Source organism: Ambystoma mexicanum, chromosome 7q (assembly GCF_040938575.1).
Source record: "Ambystoma mexicanum isolate Mex_15411 chromosome 7q, UKY_AmexF1_1, whole genome shotgun sequence".
NCBI classification, from domain to species: Eukaryota; Metazoa; Chordata; class Amphibia; order Caudata; family Ambystomatidae; genus Ambystoma; species Ambystoma mexicanum.
The window spans coordinates 328,699,248-328,717,555 of record NC_090941.1 but is presented as its reverse complement, the minus strand read 5'-3'; the positions used below and the strand labels follow the sequence as shown (position 1 = coordinate 328,717,555).

The window sequence follows — 18,308 nt, the reverse complement described above, 5'->3', positions numbered from 1 at the left end:
GGGATGGGACGAGGGTACCTGTGATGGGTGAAAATGGTGTACAACTCCCCAATAGCCAGGGTTGAAAAGGGGGCGATAGTATCGGACAAATGGCAGCTCAGCAGAGGCACGAGACAGGGATGCCATGGTCCCCGATGCTGTATATCCTGGCACTGGAACCATTAGCAATCTGCCTAATACAGCAATACGAGGAAATAGGAGTACACACTAAAGGGGGACCGCACCTGATATTGTATGCAGACGATATGCTGTTATACCTGCGCTTCCCTGAGGAGAACTTGCAATACGTCCTGGAGGTGATGGAGAACTATGCTACTCTTTCGGGCATAGCAGTAAACCCAAAAAAGTCATACATGTTCCCCTTGGGTAGGTACACAGGCGCCCCACAGGGTAGTTTGCCCATCATGCGGATACCATGGCAGACCAGAACATTCCGTTACTTGGGGATTAATATATACCACTCGATCGCAGACAAGCATAAATATAACAGACAGGGCAGTGGAAGGTATCAAGAACAGCATTCAGTTCTGGGCAAAGCGCCCCCTAGCCATGGTGGGAGGGCGGACCTGCTCAAGATGGTGGTCCTGCCCAGACTGTTACACTTCTTCGCAAACATCCCGTGTATGCTATCCAAACGTTTCTTCACCACACTCCAGGGCCTATGTAGAGGTTATCTATGGCATAACTCTAGAAAGAGAATAGCCTTATGGAAATTGCAGATTACGTATGATAGAGCGGGCATTAATCTGCCGAACTTCGAGATATACCACTTGGCAGGGTTGCTACAATATGTGGCTAGATGGCTGTCGGAAGACGAGACAGCGGAATCCAGACTATTTAGGGGTGAATGCGATCCCTACTTCTTAAACTAACTAATATGGCTACCTAAATCAGAGCTGCAGGGGCGTTTGGGATTGCTGGTACTAGGTTGGAAGACGTGGCGCAAGGCGTGCTGGGTGGTGGAAAATCTGGCTCCTAGCTCCCCGCAGGCGCCACTCGTGGCGCTTTGCGGGGCGGACGAGCAACTAAGGAAAGGGATCCGCAAATACTGGGAACCGGTGGGCCTGGCGACCCTGGGAGGTATATGGCAAGAGGCAAAGGCACTGGACTTTCAAACAATAGTGGAGGATACTGGGGTACATAGTGGGCAATACATTACGTACACTAGAATTATTAAATGGGTAAAGGAGACATGGTCCGAGGCAGTACTAGCGGAGCAACCGGACGCTGCCATAGAGACGATGTATGATATCTCAGAGGGAGGGCAAGAAATATCTCAGATATACGAAGAAGTGATGGCCAGAGTGAGCAAGAAGCTACTCCAATTGAGAAAAGAGTAGGAGGAGGAAGCGGATGAACCCATGCAAGAGACAGTGGGAAAGAGCCCAGAGATATCACAAAAAGGTGTCCAGGAATGCCAGGCTGCAGCAGATGCAGTTATATGTCACCCACAGGGCATACATGACCCCCCCCCTAAGGATTGCCAGATTTGGGAGCCCAGGCGTACAAAAATGCCCCAAGTGTGGGGAGGTGGATGCTGGGATGATCCATATGTTCTGGGCCTGCCCGGAGGTGGGAAAATTTTGGGGTTAAGTCAAGCTACGATTATCTGAGAAGGGGATTAAGCTAGATGTGGAATCTGTATGGACAGGCATGTTGGGGGGGATTTACCAGACCACGGAATTTAAAACACGTCTGCAAACTCAAGGACCTGCCATACATCCTGGCCAAAAGGAGAATAGCCATGGGGTGGAAAGCGGCTCACAGGCCCAGATTAAAAGTATGGTGGAATGACCTCCTGAAATGGGCAGACGCCAAGACCATGGCATGGTATGAGGCAGTCAGTAAGGGGGGGGGGGAGAGGAAGTGGGCCACTTATGGCGTGGAGGCAAATGGTTGCCGCACTGGCGGGATCTTCCATTGTCGAATCCAGCGAAAGTGACACTCCTGAGAACGGCGAAAGGGACTAGCCCCCGGATTATAGAAACCTGTGGAACTGAGGGGAAGCTCAAGTTAAAGGGGAGGGAGGAGGGATGACTGTAACATATAACATGAAACGTGAGCTATGCTGGAAGTAACCGGAAAAGTCGGATGTGTTGGTTATGTTTTGTATGTTGTGAAAATCAATAACATATTTTAAAAAATAAAAACATCTGCCAGCTTCTCAATGATTTAAACGCCATCTTGTCAGTTCCCACCAAACTACCATATTTCCAGGGCCATACGCACAGTTGTTGCTCCAACCTTACAGCAGTGTCTGCTTGTCTGTAGGGTTAGTGGTGAGGGGTGGAATAGCAATATTGAAAAGTAAAATTATGCAGTTTAAAAATGGTGCTCTCTTTCAGCCTATAGTGGTTAACTAACTATTCCTGCCGCTCGAGCAGTATTTCCATTTGTGAACTCTAGATATGGCTAACCAATATATTTTCAAATTTCTGAAAGAATGGCGCACATTTTACTAGGAACAAATGAGACCAACATTATGAACAAGAGTTTAATAAAAATGCAAAACAAGTCTTTTAAAATATGGTTTGAGAGGAGCCACAATGTTAAAATTGAATTTAGTCCCCAAATATACACAATCAATCTCTGATAAAAATTAAAGTCTCCAGTTGGTTAGCTATTAAAACACAGCTATGGTTCGTGCTTGCTCTTCTTTATCTGTGGTTCTCCATTTGCACATTTCTGAGGAGGCACTTTTGGCAGACTGATGCCGGGGATCTGTTTGAAAAGGGAAAATACAAAACAATTGTTAATATTGATTTTTTTCGTAATAGAAATCACTGGATGAATGTATGTTTTTGTGGGAGAACACGTCCCAATTTTAGAGTTTAGCATTAAAGAACATGCCACTTGGCTTTCGTAATGTTCTTTCTGATGGCTACAGTATTCATTACACAGATTACTCATCATGTGAAATAGCCCCTGGTGTAGGCTCCACTTAAGCTTCCAATAGCTCTGTTAGTACAGCAGCTCTCTACATGTTCTCTCATCGCATTATTGGCACTGGCAGCAAATTCAGATTCACTTTAGCAGAGTCGCACAATCCAACTGATCAGGCCAAGGAATGTTCTGACTGTCACAATGTTATTAACAATCTTGTATTTGAGATCTGCAGATGTTCAGTGCTGTCACACCTGGCTTAAGTATCAGAGTGCTACTAAGAATGTTCACTATGACCATAAAGCAACCCCCTTCTTAGCCAATTCTGTATTTATGCAAAGCACTATCCAGTGAGAAATTGTTTATTTACTTAGTGATATCTACCTTTGCAGGGGCCAGAAACAAAATCAAATGTTATCAACTTAAAATTCTTTTGATTTGAATACATAAATACTAAACACCCCGTTTCACTCCAGCCTTTGAAAACATACCTAGGATGATCAGAAAAAGAAAATACACAGGGATTCTTTTTCCTGTGAAAGCAATTTAGGCAATTTTCAGGAAGTACAGGAGCGCTCAACCGAAGAGTAACTTTCCCTTTGTAATAAAATAGTGTTTGTAGCTTGCTCAAAGTCCAGAAGGAATTCATGCAATAACATATACCACGTTCAGGATGTGTATCAGACAGGAATGCAGAACCTCTAAAGGAGCCTCAACAAAAATGTTCACACCAAATTTGGATTTCAAGAATGAAAAAGAATTAACCAGCCATTTCAGGAATTGTATCACTGTAGGAATGGAAAATAAACATGTTCATGCATCCTCCTAAAAACAGAGAAAGCTGCGGTTAAGATGGATTCCTAAACCTGGCATGGTGGACGAATTTTAATAGGCCACCCTAGTTACAGTGAATAGGGGAACTCGGAGGTGAGCCAAAACCCAATCAAGTTAGCAATAGAGAGCAGTCAAGGCTCCGTTTGCAAACAAAGGACGACGGTTCTAGCAAAGTAGCCCACTTGCGAGCTCGTCAGGTGATTGGGCAGTCAGGGACACTTCCGAAGGCACAGGGCAGCTGGATCCTTGTGCACACGCAGAGACTGGCTGGTCCCACCAGTCCAGGGGTTGAAGCACCGCACAGGGCCTTCGCAGAGCAGGTAGTCCAACCAGGCTTCACCGGGCCAGACGAAGGAATGCTGGGGCTCTTCAGGAGTCTTCTTGGGCTCTTCCGTTGGTGGTTGTTCTACACAGGATTCTTGACTCCAGCATGATCTGAAGAAATGTGTGCAGGAGTCCACTTCTTATCCAAAATCCAGCCTGGAAGCAAGTCCAAGCCCACCAATGTTAAGGATCTGAACCATTCAAACAGCCAGTAGTTGTCTAATCAGGGACACCAATTGGTTTCACTCATTGCTCCTTAGGCCGTATTGTTCTTTGGCCTTCTTCCTGCATTGCCAGGTCAGGAAATCCATTATACAGTCATGCACTAGCCCAGGAAAGCGTGTGTGCCTGCGTGTGTGTCATCTAAGGGGGAGTTGCAAGTCCAAGTGTGGGGCACATGCAAAACCAGTAGTTGTCCAACTACTGGCTGTTAGAATGGTGCAGATGCTTACCATTGGTGGGCTTGGACTTGCTTCCCGGCTGGATTTTGGATAAGAAGAGGACCCTCTGCAGCAGGTTTGTGAGATCATCTTTGGAACCAAGAATCCCTCGAAGTAGCAAAACCTGCTGAAGATACGAAGACGATCCTGGAGAGGATCTTCCCCATTCTAGGCAGGAACAACCTCAGTGAAAGTTTTGCCTTCAGCAGGAATCATTTGCATTCCCTGCCCAGGCCCCAGAGTGCCTGAGAAGGCAGGAAGCGTGGGAGTCCAAATCTCTGCAGCTCTATCGTTCATCTTGCCTGAAACGAATCAGCTCCCAGTGGGGGGCTAGCTGTCCTGATTGGACAGCCAACTGTCCCTTTCTGTAAACTGCAGGGAGAGATTGCAGAAGTTGCGCTGTAGTTCCTTACAAATACTCTGAACCTGGAAGCTGCTGAGAGGTCAACCACTGGAGCAGCAACCGAAGAGGAAGATGAAGAAAAGCCATCTGTAGCAATTTCCAATGACCGGAGAGCCTGCTGTGTAACAGGAGCATGATATAACCCTTCCTTCCAATCGACCTAGGGATCCCGAAAGCGACAACTCCTACCCAGAGGCTGATGGGATACACTAGTCTCAAGACCACCTGCATTTTGAGCCATGCCATGACGTGCTGCGACCTTGCTTGCCTGTAATACCTCAATACCCTGGGAGATCAATCCATTGTGCGGTGCATGGTCTTCCGAAGTCCGAATTCGTCCAAAATTTTGGTAGACTCCTGCTGGCCCTCCAGAGGCACGATTCGAATCAGAGTGCAGGACCAAGAGAGTAAAGAGAATCCGACCGGTGATATTCGTTCTTCATCTGGCTGCTGTAAAAAGGCGCCAAATCCACAGAACCGCGAGAATCTGTGAAGAAACCTTTGCTGGAAGCCTCATCTGATAACTGCTGCTGCAAGTTCCCATCCAGTGTCCAGTTCTTTCGTCTCCAGGTCAAGAATCCAGGGACCGGGTCCTGTGCTGCTGCATCCTAAAGGCATCCACTCCGAAGCTCTTCTTTTCTCCTAAGGTACTGTGTGGGCTTGGGTAATACTTACCTTAAGTCTGGTGTGCATCCTGTGAGGCTGAGTTGGTTATTCGTGTGGTTGGGAGTTTGCCCATACCACTTGCCCAGGCCTAATGCTGCAACACATATAGGGAGCCTTCTGTGAAGTCCCTAAACACTTAAGCTAACTCTAAAAGTGAATAAATACTTGAATGAATTAATCTTTATTTCAAAGCATAGCTCCTGAGTGGAGGGAGTGGGTCTTGGACCCCATGCATTCTGAGTCAAAGCACTTCCTGGTTTTATTCTAGCACGGCTGCTCTGGGCACAGGGCACCCGTGCGGAAGTGCCACCAGCGAACTGTAGCCCGTGGGACCAGCCCAGACAAGACCTCAGTGGCACTCCATTTTGTATGCCCACCGACTCCATTTTGTTTTCACATAATAGCAGGCCAGCCATGAACTTAGAACGCAGGCCTGCAGCTCTCCACTCAAGGCGCACACAATGAACAAGATATTCCCCCCACCTCCTCCCCTCTATCATTTCTGCAGCCATCCGGTTCTCATGGGAGACTAGCCGCGCAAATGCAACAAACTTCCCACTGTATCTTCTGTCTTCCGTCTTACCTCATTGACCCTGCTGCAGCCAAGCTCAAGCCTGGCAGCAGAAAGTCGTTCATCCCTATAAACCTGCCCCCATCCTGCAGACACAGGCCATAAAGTATACCACCCCCATATCCTTTGGACATGTTCAAGTAGCTAAGAATGGCCCTTGAGTATGTAATGTTTGTTCGCACCTTAATATGAGAAAATAGAAGTGCCTTTCTTCATTAGAATGAGCTATTCATGAACTGTTTTTATTACACAAGGCATATTGTATGGATTGCAGTAGACAACAAGTATATTAGTGTGTTACATAATATAGTCGCAGCACTAAAGTTAGGTCCCATTTATATAAGTGTGAAGTGTATTAAAGCGTAGTATAAAGTTGAATAGAAATAGATAGTAAATACGAAATGCATGATGTAACATAAAAACTGCACATGCCCGCACTAAACTACCTCATTTTGAGCTCAATGTAAATATATGCACAGCTTCATGCAACAGTAACGTAATATGCCATACCCAGTATGACCCCATTGTGATAATGTGTTAAGGCCTATATGTGAAGAATCAAGCAATGGACTGTTTTATTTAGTATGGAAAAGGACATGTGCATACACAAGACATTACTGTGAGTTTTATAATCATAAAACCACCCAACCATGTAACGATGATCACGCGCTTTAGACTGTCATACATGCAATGTAATAAATTGTGTGCAAAAAGGCCTTATGTAAAAATATCACAGGAGGTCCTGTTTCCCCATGCAATGCAGAAATGCACCTCGAAGGTGTTTCGATTCCTCCCCCACCAGTTATGGTGCTAAATCAGACTAGAAGATACTTTATGATGTTTAGACAACTTGCCTTTAACCCCCACAGAATGACTTATGACCATTATGGTAAGTGCCATGCTTGACCATCCCTTTAATGTGTGATTTAAGTTTTAAAGTCAGCGCTCTCTTTATTGCACCAGATGGACATTCCAGACCACACAGTGACCTCAAAGTCCTACCCCCTTACACAGTATATCTTGTATCATACTAACACACAGTTAAGCTGCTTATTGATGGATCTAACACTGAGTTTAACAAATGTATTATGACCTATGCCCAATGATATTTAACCTGTATTTGAGAAATATATCTCCTTTGGTGCCAGAGTCACAGGTCTCAGAGTAAGCCGGACAAGACAGATTACAGTATTGGATGAATGGGAATGTGTGGCCACAAGGGCAAATGTCAAGTGTCTATTGAATCTGTAACGCTACAACAGTTGCCAACACCGCGTGCCAATCCGATGAGCCCAGCTGACCGATTGACCTAAGAAGCATCATCACAGCACCATGTGATTCTACTCCAACCATAGCACAGCAACCCTATAGCACCTATAGGTGCCTGTCCCTAGTGACCAATCCCAACTGTTCATGTGCCCCTTAGGCCTCCCCTCTCCTCGATGACGCAAAAGCTGTATAAAAATGATTTGTAACATGGTTTCTACAGAGCGCTCTCGGCATGAGCAGAGTAGATTCTGCTTGCCCCATTTTAGATAAATTATTTTTTTGATATCACCAGCACTTGGTCTTGGTCTCATTTCCTCCAGGGATGTGTCCTGTCTGACTCTTATTAGGAGAATTAAGTGCATTTTGGGGACTTCTCACTTTCACTCCATAAAAGACAGCATACAAAATATAAACTTTTAAAATACAACAAATACATTACATGATGAAGTCTCTATACAAAAAGATTCAATTCAAAGTCCATAATAAAACCTTGTTACATACACAACCTTTTTTGTAACATACCCACAAGGGGCTGCTTTGCTGTAACATGTAAGCAGCCAGTGCTACCTCTCTGGATGGTAAAGAGTATACATTGCAATGCCTCATTAAACAACCTACAGTTTAATTTCCTTAGTACTGGTATTAAAAACGTTTTCCTTGGTTCGTAAAAGGACTGACTGAGAAGCAGGAAGAGAGCCATATTATGAATTAAAATCACATTACAAGGACAGCAAACTATTAATTTCTGATGCAAATATATCTTGCCACAGTCCTCAATCAATTATAGAAGACGGCCAGTCAGATGAAACAGAACACTCCTTATTCGGTTACGATAAAACCAGTGCATATAATCAGCATTAAGGCCACTACAGCCGTAATCAACATACCTGGAGACCGACTGATTTATCATCTTAATAAGGCTACACTGCTCCTGTCAGTGCTCTGTGTATTTTTCCTTTACTAAATTGATATAGACTCTGGATACATTTACTGGGACAGCATAGAGGCCTGGCAAACCAAGGATATCAAATATTTTTCCCAGATTATTCATCCAATTAATCTTTCTATGAATATCTGGGGACATTAATTATTGTTTACATGTGTTAGGCGAGTTTCGGTTCAGTTTGTGCCCATATTTTCAGCCAAAACACCACCGGTTTCAGAGTTATGTGATCTAATATGTAATCCATGCTTAATTCTTGATGGGGCAAATAGTTGAGGAGCTCCTGGTCACCCCCAGCATGCTCTGCAAGAAGAACAAGTTACTTACCCTACCTGGTAACGTCCTTTCGATGGGATGTTCCTCCAACGTATTCCACATCTATGACAGGTAATGACCACAGCTGTGCTGCTTTGGAAAATTATTCGGCGTAGGCGTCCTGCGTCGATGACGTCGATACGGGGTCGACGTCACTGGATGTTATATATAGGACGCACGGCGTCCGTAGCCTCAGTTGTAGTTTTTTCCTCAGAACGTGTGGCATCAATCTCCTGCCAGTATGACTGCAGAAAGCCTTGCAGAAACGTAAGCTGCAATCGCAAAAGAAATTCTGTAGAGGGGCAGGCTGGGAGGGTTCGATGTGGAATACGTCAGAGGAACATCCCATCAAAAGAACATTACCAGATAGGGTAAGTAACTTGTTCTTCGAGGGGATTGTGTCTTCCGACGTATTCCACATCTATGACAGACTCCCAAAGCAGTACCAACTTATGGAGGTGGGAAAAGAATTTACAATTTCATAATTTTAGAATGCCCAATCAAATTGCTGAATAGAGGACTGCCTTACCAAAGCCCAAATCCTGCCCATGGATAGAGTCCAAGGAATAATGTCTCACAAAAGTATGGACAGAGGCCCATGTGGCTGCTTTGCAAATATTGCAAATCGGAACACCCCTCTGTAGGGCCGTAGAGGCAGCCATACCCCTAGTAGAGTGAGCCCGTAAGCCTATTGGAGGGTCCTTTCCTGCCAAACGGTAACACTCAGAGATCGTCAAATTGATCCATCTGGACAAGGTCTGCTTGGAAACAGCCTGACCTAAACATCTTTCAGCATAACCAACAAAGAGCTGATCGTTCACTCCAACTCGGGACATCCGTGAGACATAGAAAATCAAAGCTCTCCTAGGATCTAACCTATGGAGCCTCTCCTCTTCCTTGCCTGGATGTGGTGGAGGATAAAACGCAGGAAGAATTACCTTCTGGCTCAAATGGAATTCCGACACAACCTTCGGAAGAAAAGAAGGCCACACCCCAAGGACAACCCTGTCCTTATGGAACACAGTGAAGGGTGGTTTGGCGGAAAGTGCCTGCAACTCACTCACTCTGCGTGCGGAAGTAACCACAACTAAAAATACAGTTTTAAAGGACAGCAGTCACAACGGACAAGAATGTAAGTGCTCAAACGGAGCTCCCATTAGGAACTTTAAAACCAAATTCAAATCCCATCCCGGCACCAGGAAAGACGACGGTGGAAACACATTAGTTAGCCCTTTTAGAAATTGAGAATTCAAAGGGATCTTAAAATAAGAACATTCCTCAGACGAGCGCTTAAATGTGGACAGCGCCGCCAGGTAACTCTTAATGGTACCTACTTGCAGGCCCCTTGTGGGCTAAAGAAAGCTGAAACGACAAGACCAAAGGAATCGAACATTGGAAAGGATCCACATTCTGTACCCTGCACCAGTCGCAGAACTGTCTCCAATGGCAACGGATTTCGTTGCAGGCCTTCTGGCCGAAAGCAACACCTCCATCACGTCTTCGGGGATGTCCCAATCCTTATACCTCAGCCTTTCAGATACCAAGCATAAAGACAGAGAGACTTGACCTCTGGATGGAGAACCCGACACCCTCCCGTGAGAGCAGATCGTCTCGGTAGGGAAGACGGCATGGAGGGCAGATGGACATGTCTAGAAGGTCCGGGTACCACCCTCTCCTGGCCCATGCCGGAGCAATGAGGATCATCCGGGAACCGAACCTCTGTAACCTCCGCAACACCTGCGGAATGACTGGGACTGGAGGAAACACGTACAGTAGTGGGAAGGACCACTCCACTACGACCGCATCCCCTAAGGCTCCTCTTGGAGGAAATTCCTGCGAGCAGAATCTTTCGCACTTCCGGTTGACACTGGTGGCGAAGAGATCCACTTGTGGGGTTCCCCAAAGGGCAAAGATCTCCAAAAGAACTTCCTGAGCCAGCTCCCACTCGTGAGAGACTGTGCTCCGCCTGCTCAGAGCGTCCGCTGTCGCGTTTTCGTCTCTGGCCAGATGAACTGCCGAGATCGAAATTTCCTGCTGAACTGCCCAGAACCAGAGCTGCATCGCCTCTCTGCACAACGTGAGTGACCCTGCCCGCCCCTTTTTTGTTGAAGTAGTGCATGGCCACTGTATTGTCCGTCATAAACAGGACATTCTTCCCCCGCACAGACAGCAGAAAAGCCTTCAGGGCTAGCCTGACGGCCCTCAGCTCTAACAGACTGATGTGGAGTCTGGACTCCGACGGAGACCAACGGCTGCTGGCTGTCAACTCGTTGGCATGAGCTTCCCAACCCGTGAGGGATGCGTCTGTCACGATCGTGACCTCCGGCCATGGTTCCCAAAATGGAGCTCTCTTCATCAGATTGCCTTCGACCGCCCACCACAGAAGATCCTGGGCGACTGAGGGTGGAATCTGAACGGGATCCGACATCCTGCCGGAGAACTGCGACCACTGCATCTTTAGAGCCCACTGCAGAGATCTCATCCGCAGCATGGCCTCTGGCACCAGGAAAATGTAGGATGCCATGAGGCCGAGTAACCTTAAGAACTCGAACGCCGGGAGACTCTGGGCACGTTGAAATATGTCCACCATCTGCAGAATGTGATGAGCCCTCACCTGGGGAGCCGAACACCTATTCAGATCATACATAGAGAGTTTGGCCTTCTCTCTCTAAAAGCCATGGTGGAATGGAACAGTCTGGCCTTGTTCAGAAAGTGCCTCCTACCTTCTCGGCCCTTAATCCTCGATGAGGCAATTGAATGCAGTGAAGACAACTTGAAACTAAACCCGATGAGAGTAAAAAAGAAGCTGGGGAGAACGACTGGATAATTACCCTTGCCAGCAACTCGTGCTACCAGTCAACTACTCATTTGGCAGTGGAGCCACGAAAACTAAATGCACCTCCAGGCTGCCTCGTAAAGTTCCAGAATAGATTCTATCGAGATCACTTTCTCTGAATATGTGTGAACCTCCTACTGACAAACGAAATCATCGCAATACAAGCTTAATCCAAACTGTGTGTCATTTTTTTAGAGGGGAAGAAAGTGTCAAAACTTTGAAACATCTTTTGCTGCGTTGTCCAGGACTAACCGGGGAGAGAGCGAAATAATTTGGCCAACTGCTGTCGCAGTTCCCTTCACTTGATGGTGATTCGCACGCACAGATGAGGGAGAGAAAACTGAGGAATAGTATCCTTGTTGAAAACACTGTTAGGGGAGTTTTCCTTAAGTCCACTTGAGGTATGACTTCATAAAACTATCCCAATGGTATACGGATCCCCAACTCTTAGTATCAGTCTGTACTACTCATGGAAACTTGGTAGAGTGGCAGAGCAGTCAGGCTTATCCTAAGAGGAAGATGTGAGTGTTAGGGGGAATTCTCTTATAAGGCTAATTTCTCAAACCTAGTGAGTCCCCCAGCAGCTTTGCTGGATTTTTGGGGTTCGTTTTTTCTCCTGCTAAGAGTGAGACTATTTTACTCCCACTCTTAGGCATGATTTGAAGTATGTCTTTGACTTGTTATGTGCTTATGGGCTATGGGGTTTCTTTTTACTCCATAGGGTATCATCTGTTTTTCTGTATGTGTGGTACACAGCACCCTCAGTGCAGTACCACAGGGGTGTCACAGTGACCCCCAAACATAGACTCCATACCCTGGGACTGACTACTGTCACCATTGGCTTTACTAGTCCAAAATTGTAAACAGAACCAGTACAAACCATCATATTGTGATAGTACTGGTAAGGGGTAATTCGATTACCCCTGGGTCTGTTTTCGAGGGGGCACTATCCTGTCCCCCTCGTCGAGTTTCTGGCTAGTGGCAGTGGTTAGCACGCAAAATATTCCACCGGAATATTCTCTATGGGATTTTCCCATTGATTTTAAACGCACCACTTTTTGGTGTAATGTTAAAAGATACCGCCAGTTTATTTATTTAATATTAAATCACTGGTTGGGTCTTTTTTCCCAGAACTCGATTCTAAAATGGCATTTGTGTCCGTCTCTGTAACTCTGACCAAAGTCGAACCCTTTGTTCCACTATTTTGGCGGGCTTCTCCACAGAAGCCCTCCAAATGGTGCCACTCTGTCTGGGTTCCACAGGAAGGGTGGAGGGGGGAATTGGCACCCTGGACTGCGTTGCCTTAGCAACCCAAGTCACACTCTACTCTGATTGGCCCAGTGATGAGCCGCCCGGCTCACCACTTAGCCTGTGTGATTGACAGCTAGGCTGATGAATGGGGGGGGGGGGTTCTGCATAAAAGCAGGGCCTTTGGGACCGGAACTTCAGAAGTCGCCACAGGACCTAAGAATCCGAAGAGGGAAGAAGCTGAGCCATCTGCAACGACGACACCACCGGTGAAGCCCTGCTGCAACGACCTCACCACTTTCCCGACGACAAGAGAAGATCATCTACTGGACAAGTCTTCTTCCCCTGAGTTGGTGGGATCAACCAGTTCGCCCTTTTCGCCTTCCAAAGACGTCTCTTGGTCGAATCGCCCATGCCAAGCACCCCGGTGGCCGATAGCCAAGCTCACCACTTTTGACCGCGAATAAAAGGACCACACCTTTTAATCAGGAACTCCGCGCCTGGTTTCATCCCTGTGCAGTGCAACGACTCCAAGTTTCCTCCGCGACGAGATTCTCTCTTCCCCTGGTCGCAACCACGAACTTCAACCACTGCCAGGAACAAATGCCCCCGCTGGAGCTTCCTTTCTCTTTAAGGTACTGTGTCCTGCCTGGCCTCCCTTTCTACAGATTGCTAAAGGTGACCCTTAAATCCTTGGCTTCTAAAGTGGGTTGGCTCCAGGCCTTCTAACTATATCTTTTGAATCTCCCCAACCTTTTTTGAACACACTGCAAAGACTTTCAGTGCACTTTAAACAGTGTGATCCTGGGCACATTTCTCTTTTCTCCATTTAAAGTGGGCCTGGCCTATGAACTTTGTCTCTACAGCATAACCTGCCTTTCTCCCCTTGCTCTGAACTCTTAAGTGTTGGGAACTGTTTTATTCTTCTGCTCTGCCTTTTTCTCTCCCTTTAACTACATTATCAGAGTGCCATCTTGGTTAAGCGCTCACATCTGTTCTAACAAATAGTGTTTTAACCCTGACTTGTCTGATAGCTATTAATGGAGGTGTGTATACTTTACCTGACTGTGTTTTAACTTGCTTTGATTGAGAGTGCTAGTATATGCCATGAAGTGTGTTTTAAATAAATAATCATATACTTTTTATACAAAGCTCTGGTCAGTGTTTGTTTGTGCTACTGTGTTTTGGCCCTATTGTGTATACTCAACATACTGCCCTACTCTTCTTGAGAGAAGGCGGACTGCTCAGCCACAGCCACCAGGTAAATCTGGGTGGTGCAGACTGCTACCAATTGGGTTTACTGCTTATTCCTGTAGTCTTAATCTTTTTGCATTGTTCCCCAAGGGAACTGCACAGGATTCTGCCTAACAGTGAGCTGTAGGTAAGTACACTGAACCCAGTTAGTAATGCAATTCAAAGAAACACAAATGTATATAAAATATATATTTACACAAGAAATGTTTTAAAACACTTAGCATATTAAACCAAAACAAATAAGATTACTTGTAGATACTTTTCAAAGGCCACTGCTTAGTTTGTAGTTGTTCGCGGTTACAATTGTTACAGCATTTCACACCAATGACAGTTCTACCGTATTATTGGTACTACCTCGCACTCACGTAAGACAGAAGAAATACAGTAATTACATTTAGTTAGCAAAACCACATAATATATAGTCTTTTTGGAAGGAAAACAGTTGGTTAGTCAAACAGTAAACACTTTTAAAGTCCAATTTACAAACCTAACTAAAAGGCAATTCGTAGAGGGCTCAAAGTCTTGTAAAGTAGCAGAACACCGAAAGCTCCTGTGGATACATTCTAGTCTCTAGTTCAAAGATGCTGGAAGATTAACAACATCGGAGACCCTGTTAAAGGTCTTGCAAAAGGGACAAGCAGCAGCTTGGGACAGGGGGGGCACCCTGGACACCTTTATGTGCACTCTAACATGCTGGAGCAACTTCACGGATCAAGGTAAGCATTACCTTTTCTCCCCACAGTACCTTAGTTTAGAAGAAATGTTTGTGGCTGGAGTCTCTCTGATGTAGTAGCGCTGGATCCGACGTCCGGATTCCTTGGTCTAGTGACAAAAGGCAGGACAATGGATGGGATATCTCTGCAGCAGTCTCGAGGGGGGACCTCTCGCACAGATTTCTTTAGCTTCTCAGGTCAGTCTGCGGTTTTGGCGCCTTTTCTGCAACACCAACAAAGGACACGATTCTCCCGGTCAATCTTCTTTGATCCATGCAGTCCTGCACTCTGGTGAGGGGACTTGGATGAGTTGGATTGTGTCTCTGGAGCTCAGCAAAGATTTGGATGGATTTGGCCTTGGCAAGACGATGAGCTATGATTGGGTCAGAGGTCTCCTGGTATTCGCGGTCTGCAGCTCTGGAGATGGCTCAGATTGTAGTTCGTCTCAGGACTGGTTTGTTCCACCAGTCAAAGGGAAGGAGTCATCCTCTTTGGAGCTCTTCTGTTGCATAGAAAATGGGGTCAGGACAGCAGTGGTCGCTTCACGGTGTTGCAAAGGGTCTGCATGCATCTCTGGTCGTCTTCAGCTTCGGTTACTGCAGTTCCCAGGGGTCGACTTACCTTTCACCACAGGAACCTCACCTTTTATTCAGTTTCAGCACACTCTCCTCTGCAATCTCTCTCAGCAGTTTACAGAAAGGGGCGGGTGGCTGTCCAGTCAGGACAGCCAAAGGGCAAGGGAGTGAAAAAATTCGCCCCCCACCCCTCTTCCTGCCTTCCCAGACACACAGGAGCTTAGGCGGGGGGACACAAGGGTTTCCGCCAATGGGAAAACACACACATACAGACCTCCCTCTCCCGGAATGGTAGAAAAAGGGCTAACAAAGAAAAACCACACTAGAAATGGCAAAAACAGAAAGTAGCCATCAAGTTAGTACTTAGGTGACCCTATTGTGCGCCACCGAGACTGTGCACACACTCTGCGGTAAAAGATAACAATAGTTGGTAGAACAGGTCCACTGCCACCAGCCATAACTAGAGGGTTGTCTATGTGACCAAGAAGTCGCAGGAGCAGAGAGAAGGCACTCCACACAAGGTGGTGTGTGCAAATCTCTCAGAATATAACATTTTAGGAGAGATACAAAGTACCTTTCTATCCTTAAGAACAGTAGAAAGTAAGGATAAAGAAAATCTCAAAGGAGAAACCAAAGGGTTCCCAGCAACACTGCCCATAAGGAGCTGTGTGCTGCAAAAGTAAAATACACAAGCCTTAAAATTGATTTGGAGGAAAGTAGACTCCATAGGAGAACAGAGTTCCAAAAGGTAGCGCACATACAAATGAATGTGTGGGAAAAGGCTCCACTCAATCAGGATATAAGGAAAAAGGTCCAGAGGTCCAGCAAAAAGTGCTGGGGTCTCACTAGCAGAGGGGATGAAGCAGGCGGCAGAGGTAAAAAGAGACCAGATAATTATTCACATGAACAGCTCAGTCATTCAGGAGAGATTGTGGATGTGTGGAGACCCTTCACTGCAGGAAATATTGCGATAGTTGAGTATCTTCTATCTTCTTTGCTATGTTCTAAAGAGATTAAGGAGAAGAATAAATAAAAACGAGAACAGTGCTCAACAAGTTAGGTAGGGAAAGAGCAGGAAAAAGGGGTCCGGCGAAGGAAAAGGAGACTAATAAGGCAAACAATCAAAAGACGTGAGGAAGAAGCAGTATTTACTGATAAAGGGAACATATGAATTCCGTCGCAACCGATGCTGTAGATGTGGAAGGAAAGGACACTACGCCAGCTCCGAATTTTGCCCGGAGTTGAATCAAATGTGTATGGTATGCAAGAGGCAAGGACATTTTGCTGCAGCGTGTTGAAATAAAGACAGAATATCAACAGTTCAAGGTGAGGAACAGTCTGAAGAACGACACATTGTAATGGTGAAAGTACAAGAGATGAAAGATGGCAGTGATTAGTTAAAAAGCCCCAGTTGTGAAATTATGACAGAAAACTGAAAGATCAGTGTTATGGTTGACAGTTGCTCGTCAAATAACATTATAACTGAGTGAAGAATTAAAAGACAAGGACATGAGAGCAAAGTTGAAGAAGCCAGATATTTAATTAAACAAAAAAAATAGGGGGGTTGAAAGGCTCAGTTATTTAAATAGAAGGATGGTTCAGCTCCACGATCGAATTCAAGAATCGAATAGCTGGGATAAAGATATATGTGGTAAGGAAGGGAGTGAATGTTTTGGGATGGAAGGATGAAGCTGCTTTGAAGATCAGATTAGACCCATGCTCGGCAGAACCAGTATTGAACATAAATGCAAATAAAGAAGATCAACAGAAGAGTATCGCAAAGGAACAAGGAGGTATGGGCAAACTGAAGGGATTTGCACATAAAATTGTATTGAAACCGGGACCAATACCAATAGCACATAAACACAGACCCATACAACTTGCACCGAGAGAACAAGTTGAGGCAGAATTGTACAGACTAAAGAATGAAGGGGTAATGGAGTACTGAATCTGCAGAATGGATCAGACCCATTGTAGCAGCAAAGAAAACAAGTGGGAAGAAAATTAGAGTAGACAAATATCTGCTTCCCATTATATCTGAGATGTTAAACTGCACGCAGGGTGCCAATATGTCCACTACCTTGAACCTTTCATCCGCATATGATGAGATTACCTTGACTGAGGATTGCTGAGACCATACTACATTCATCACTCCAATCGGTTTGTTCCGGTATCGTCGGATACAGTTTTGACTTCCATCAGCAGCAACAGTATTCCAAAGGGTCATTACGCGGGTTTAAAGTGCACTATGGTGTACCAGGATTACATTTTAGTGTACGGTAAAGGAAAATGAGAAACTCAAGTTAGTGTTGAACAGATTACAGGAAAGAGGATTGAATATTGAAGCTAGCAAGTACAGGAGGAACTGAGTGGAGTATCTGTTAGGACAGATTTTATTAAGTCCAACTAAGAGCTTAGCAAAACCATTCAACTCAGACAGTACAAGACTCCACTCTTAGTAAAAGGCCAAACCGCCGGAGTATATGGTAACGTAGACAGAGCAGCCAGGCTTATTTTAGGAGGGAGAGAGGGCTGGAGGAAAGTACACTGAACCTGAAGTATACCAAGGATTCAATAGAAACACTTACAACGATAAGTATTATAAAAAAATAAATAAAGGTTTATTAAAAATACAAGTACGCCAATTTAAGTCTGGGGGTAAGTACTGGTTATAGAGTCATAAACACATTATAAAAACGCAACATAATGCTTGAAGGTACACAGACCAAATCATTAACATTCATCAGAATACCTAAAAGTAATTCTAGGGAAGTCAGACCTTGTCAAACACATTTAGTATAGGCCACACCTATTCAGAGGGAGTTAAACCATATGGTACTTTCTGATTACTTTCAGTGATACAAGGGTAGTAGACCTTGTCAGTTATGCAGTGACACTAAGCAAAGAAATCACATAACCAACCAAACCTGTTACCAGGCAACTTTTCTGAACAGTGTATCACAGATTCAAGGAACAGTATATACATACCTATAACTACATTTATGATAACACACAGTTATACTAGGTGAGTAAT

General features: G+C 45.3%; 1 protein-coding gene across 2 annotated transcripts in view; it reads right to left on the bottom strand.

The window, feature by feature from the left end:
• Positions 1 to 2,480: 2,480 nt before the first annotated feature.
• Positions 2,481 to 18,308, bottom strand: part of DIS3 (DIS3 homolog, exosome endoribonuclease and 3'-5' exoribonuclease) — an 859,785-nt gene continuing 843,957 nt past the window's right edge. For both annotated transcript variants that reach the window (XM_069639429.1, XM_069639430.1), the window contains one exon: positions 2,481 to 2,721. In XM_069639429.1, coding sequence (XP_069495530.1) covers positions 2,635 to 2,721 — 87 coding nt within the window. In that variant the 3' untranslated portion in view covers positions 2,481 to 2,634. The remainder of the gene's footprint in view (positions 2,722 to 18,308) is intronic.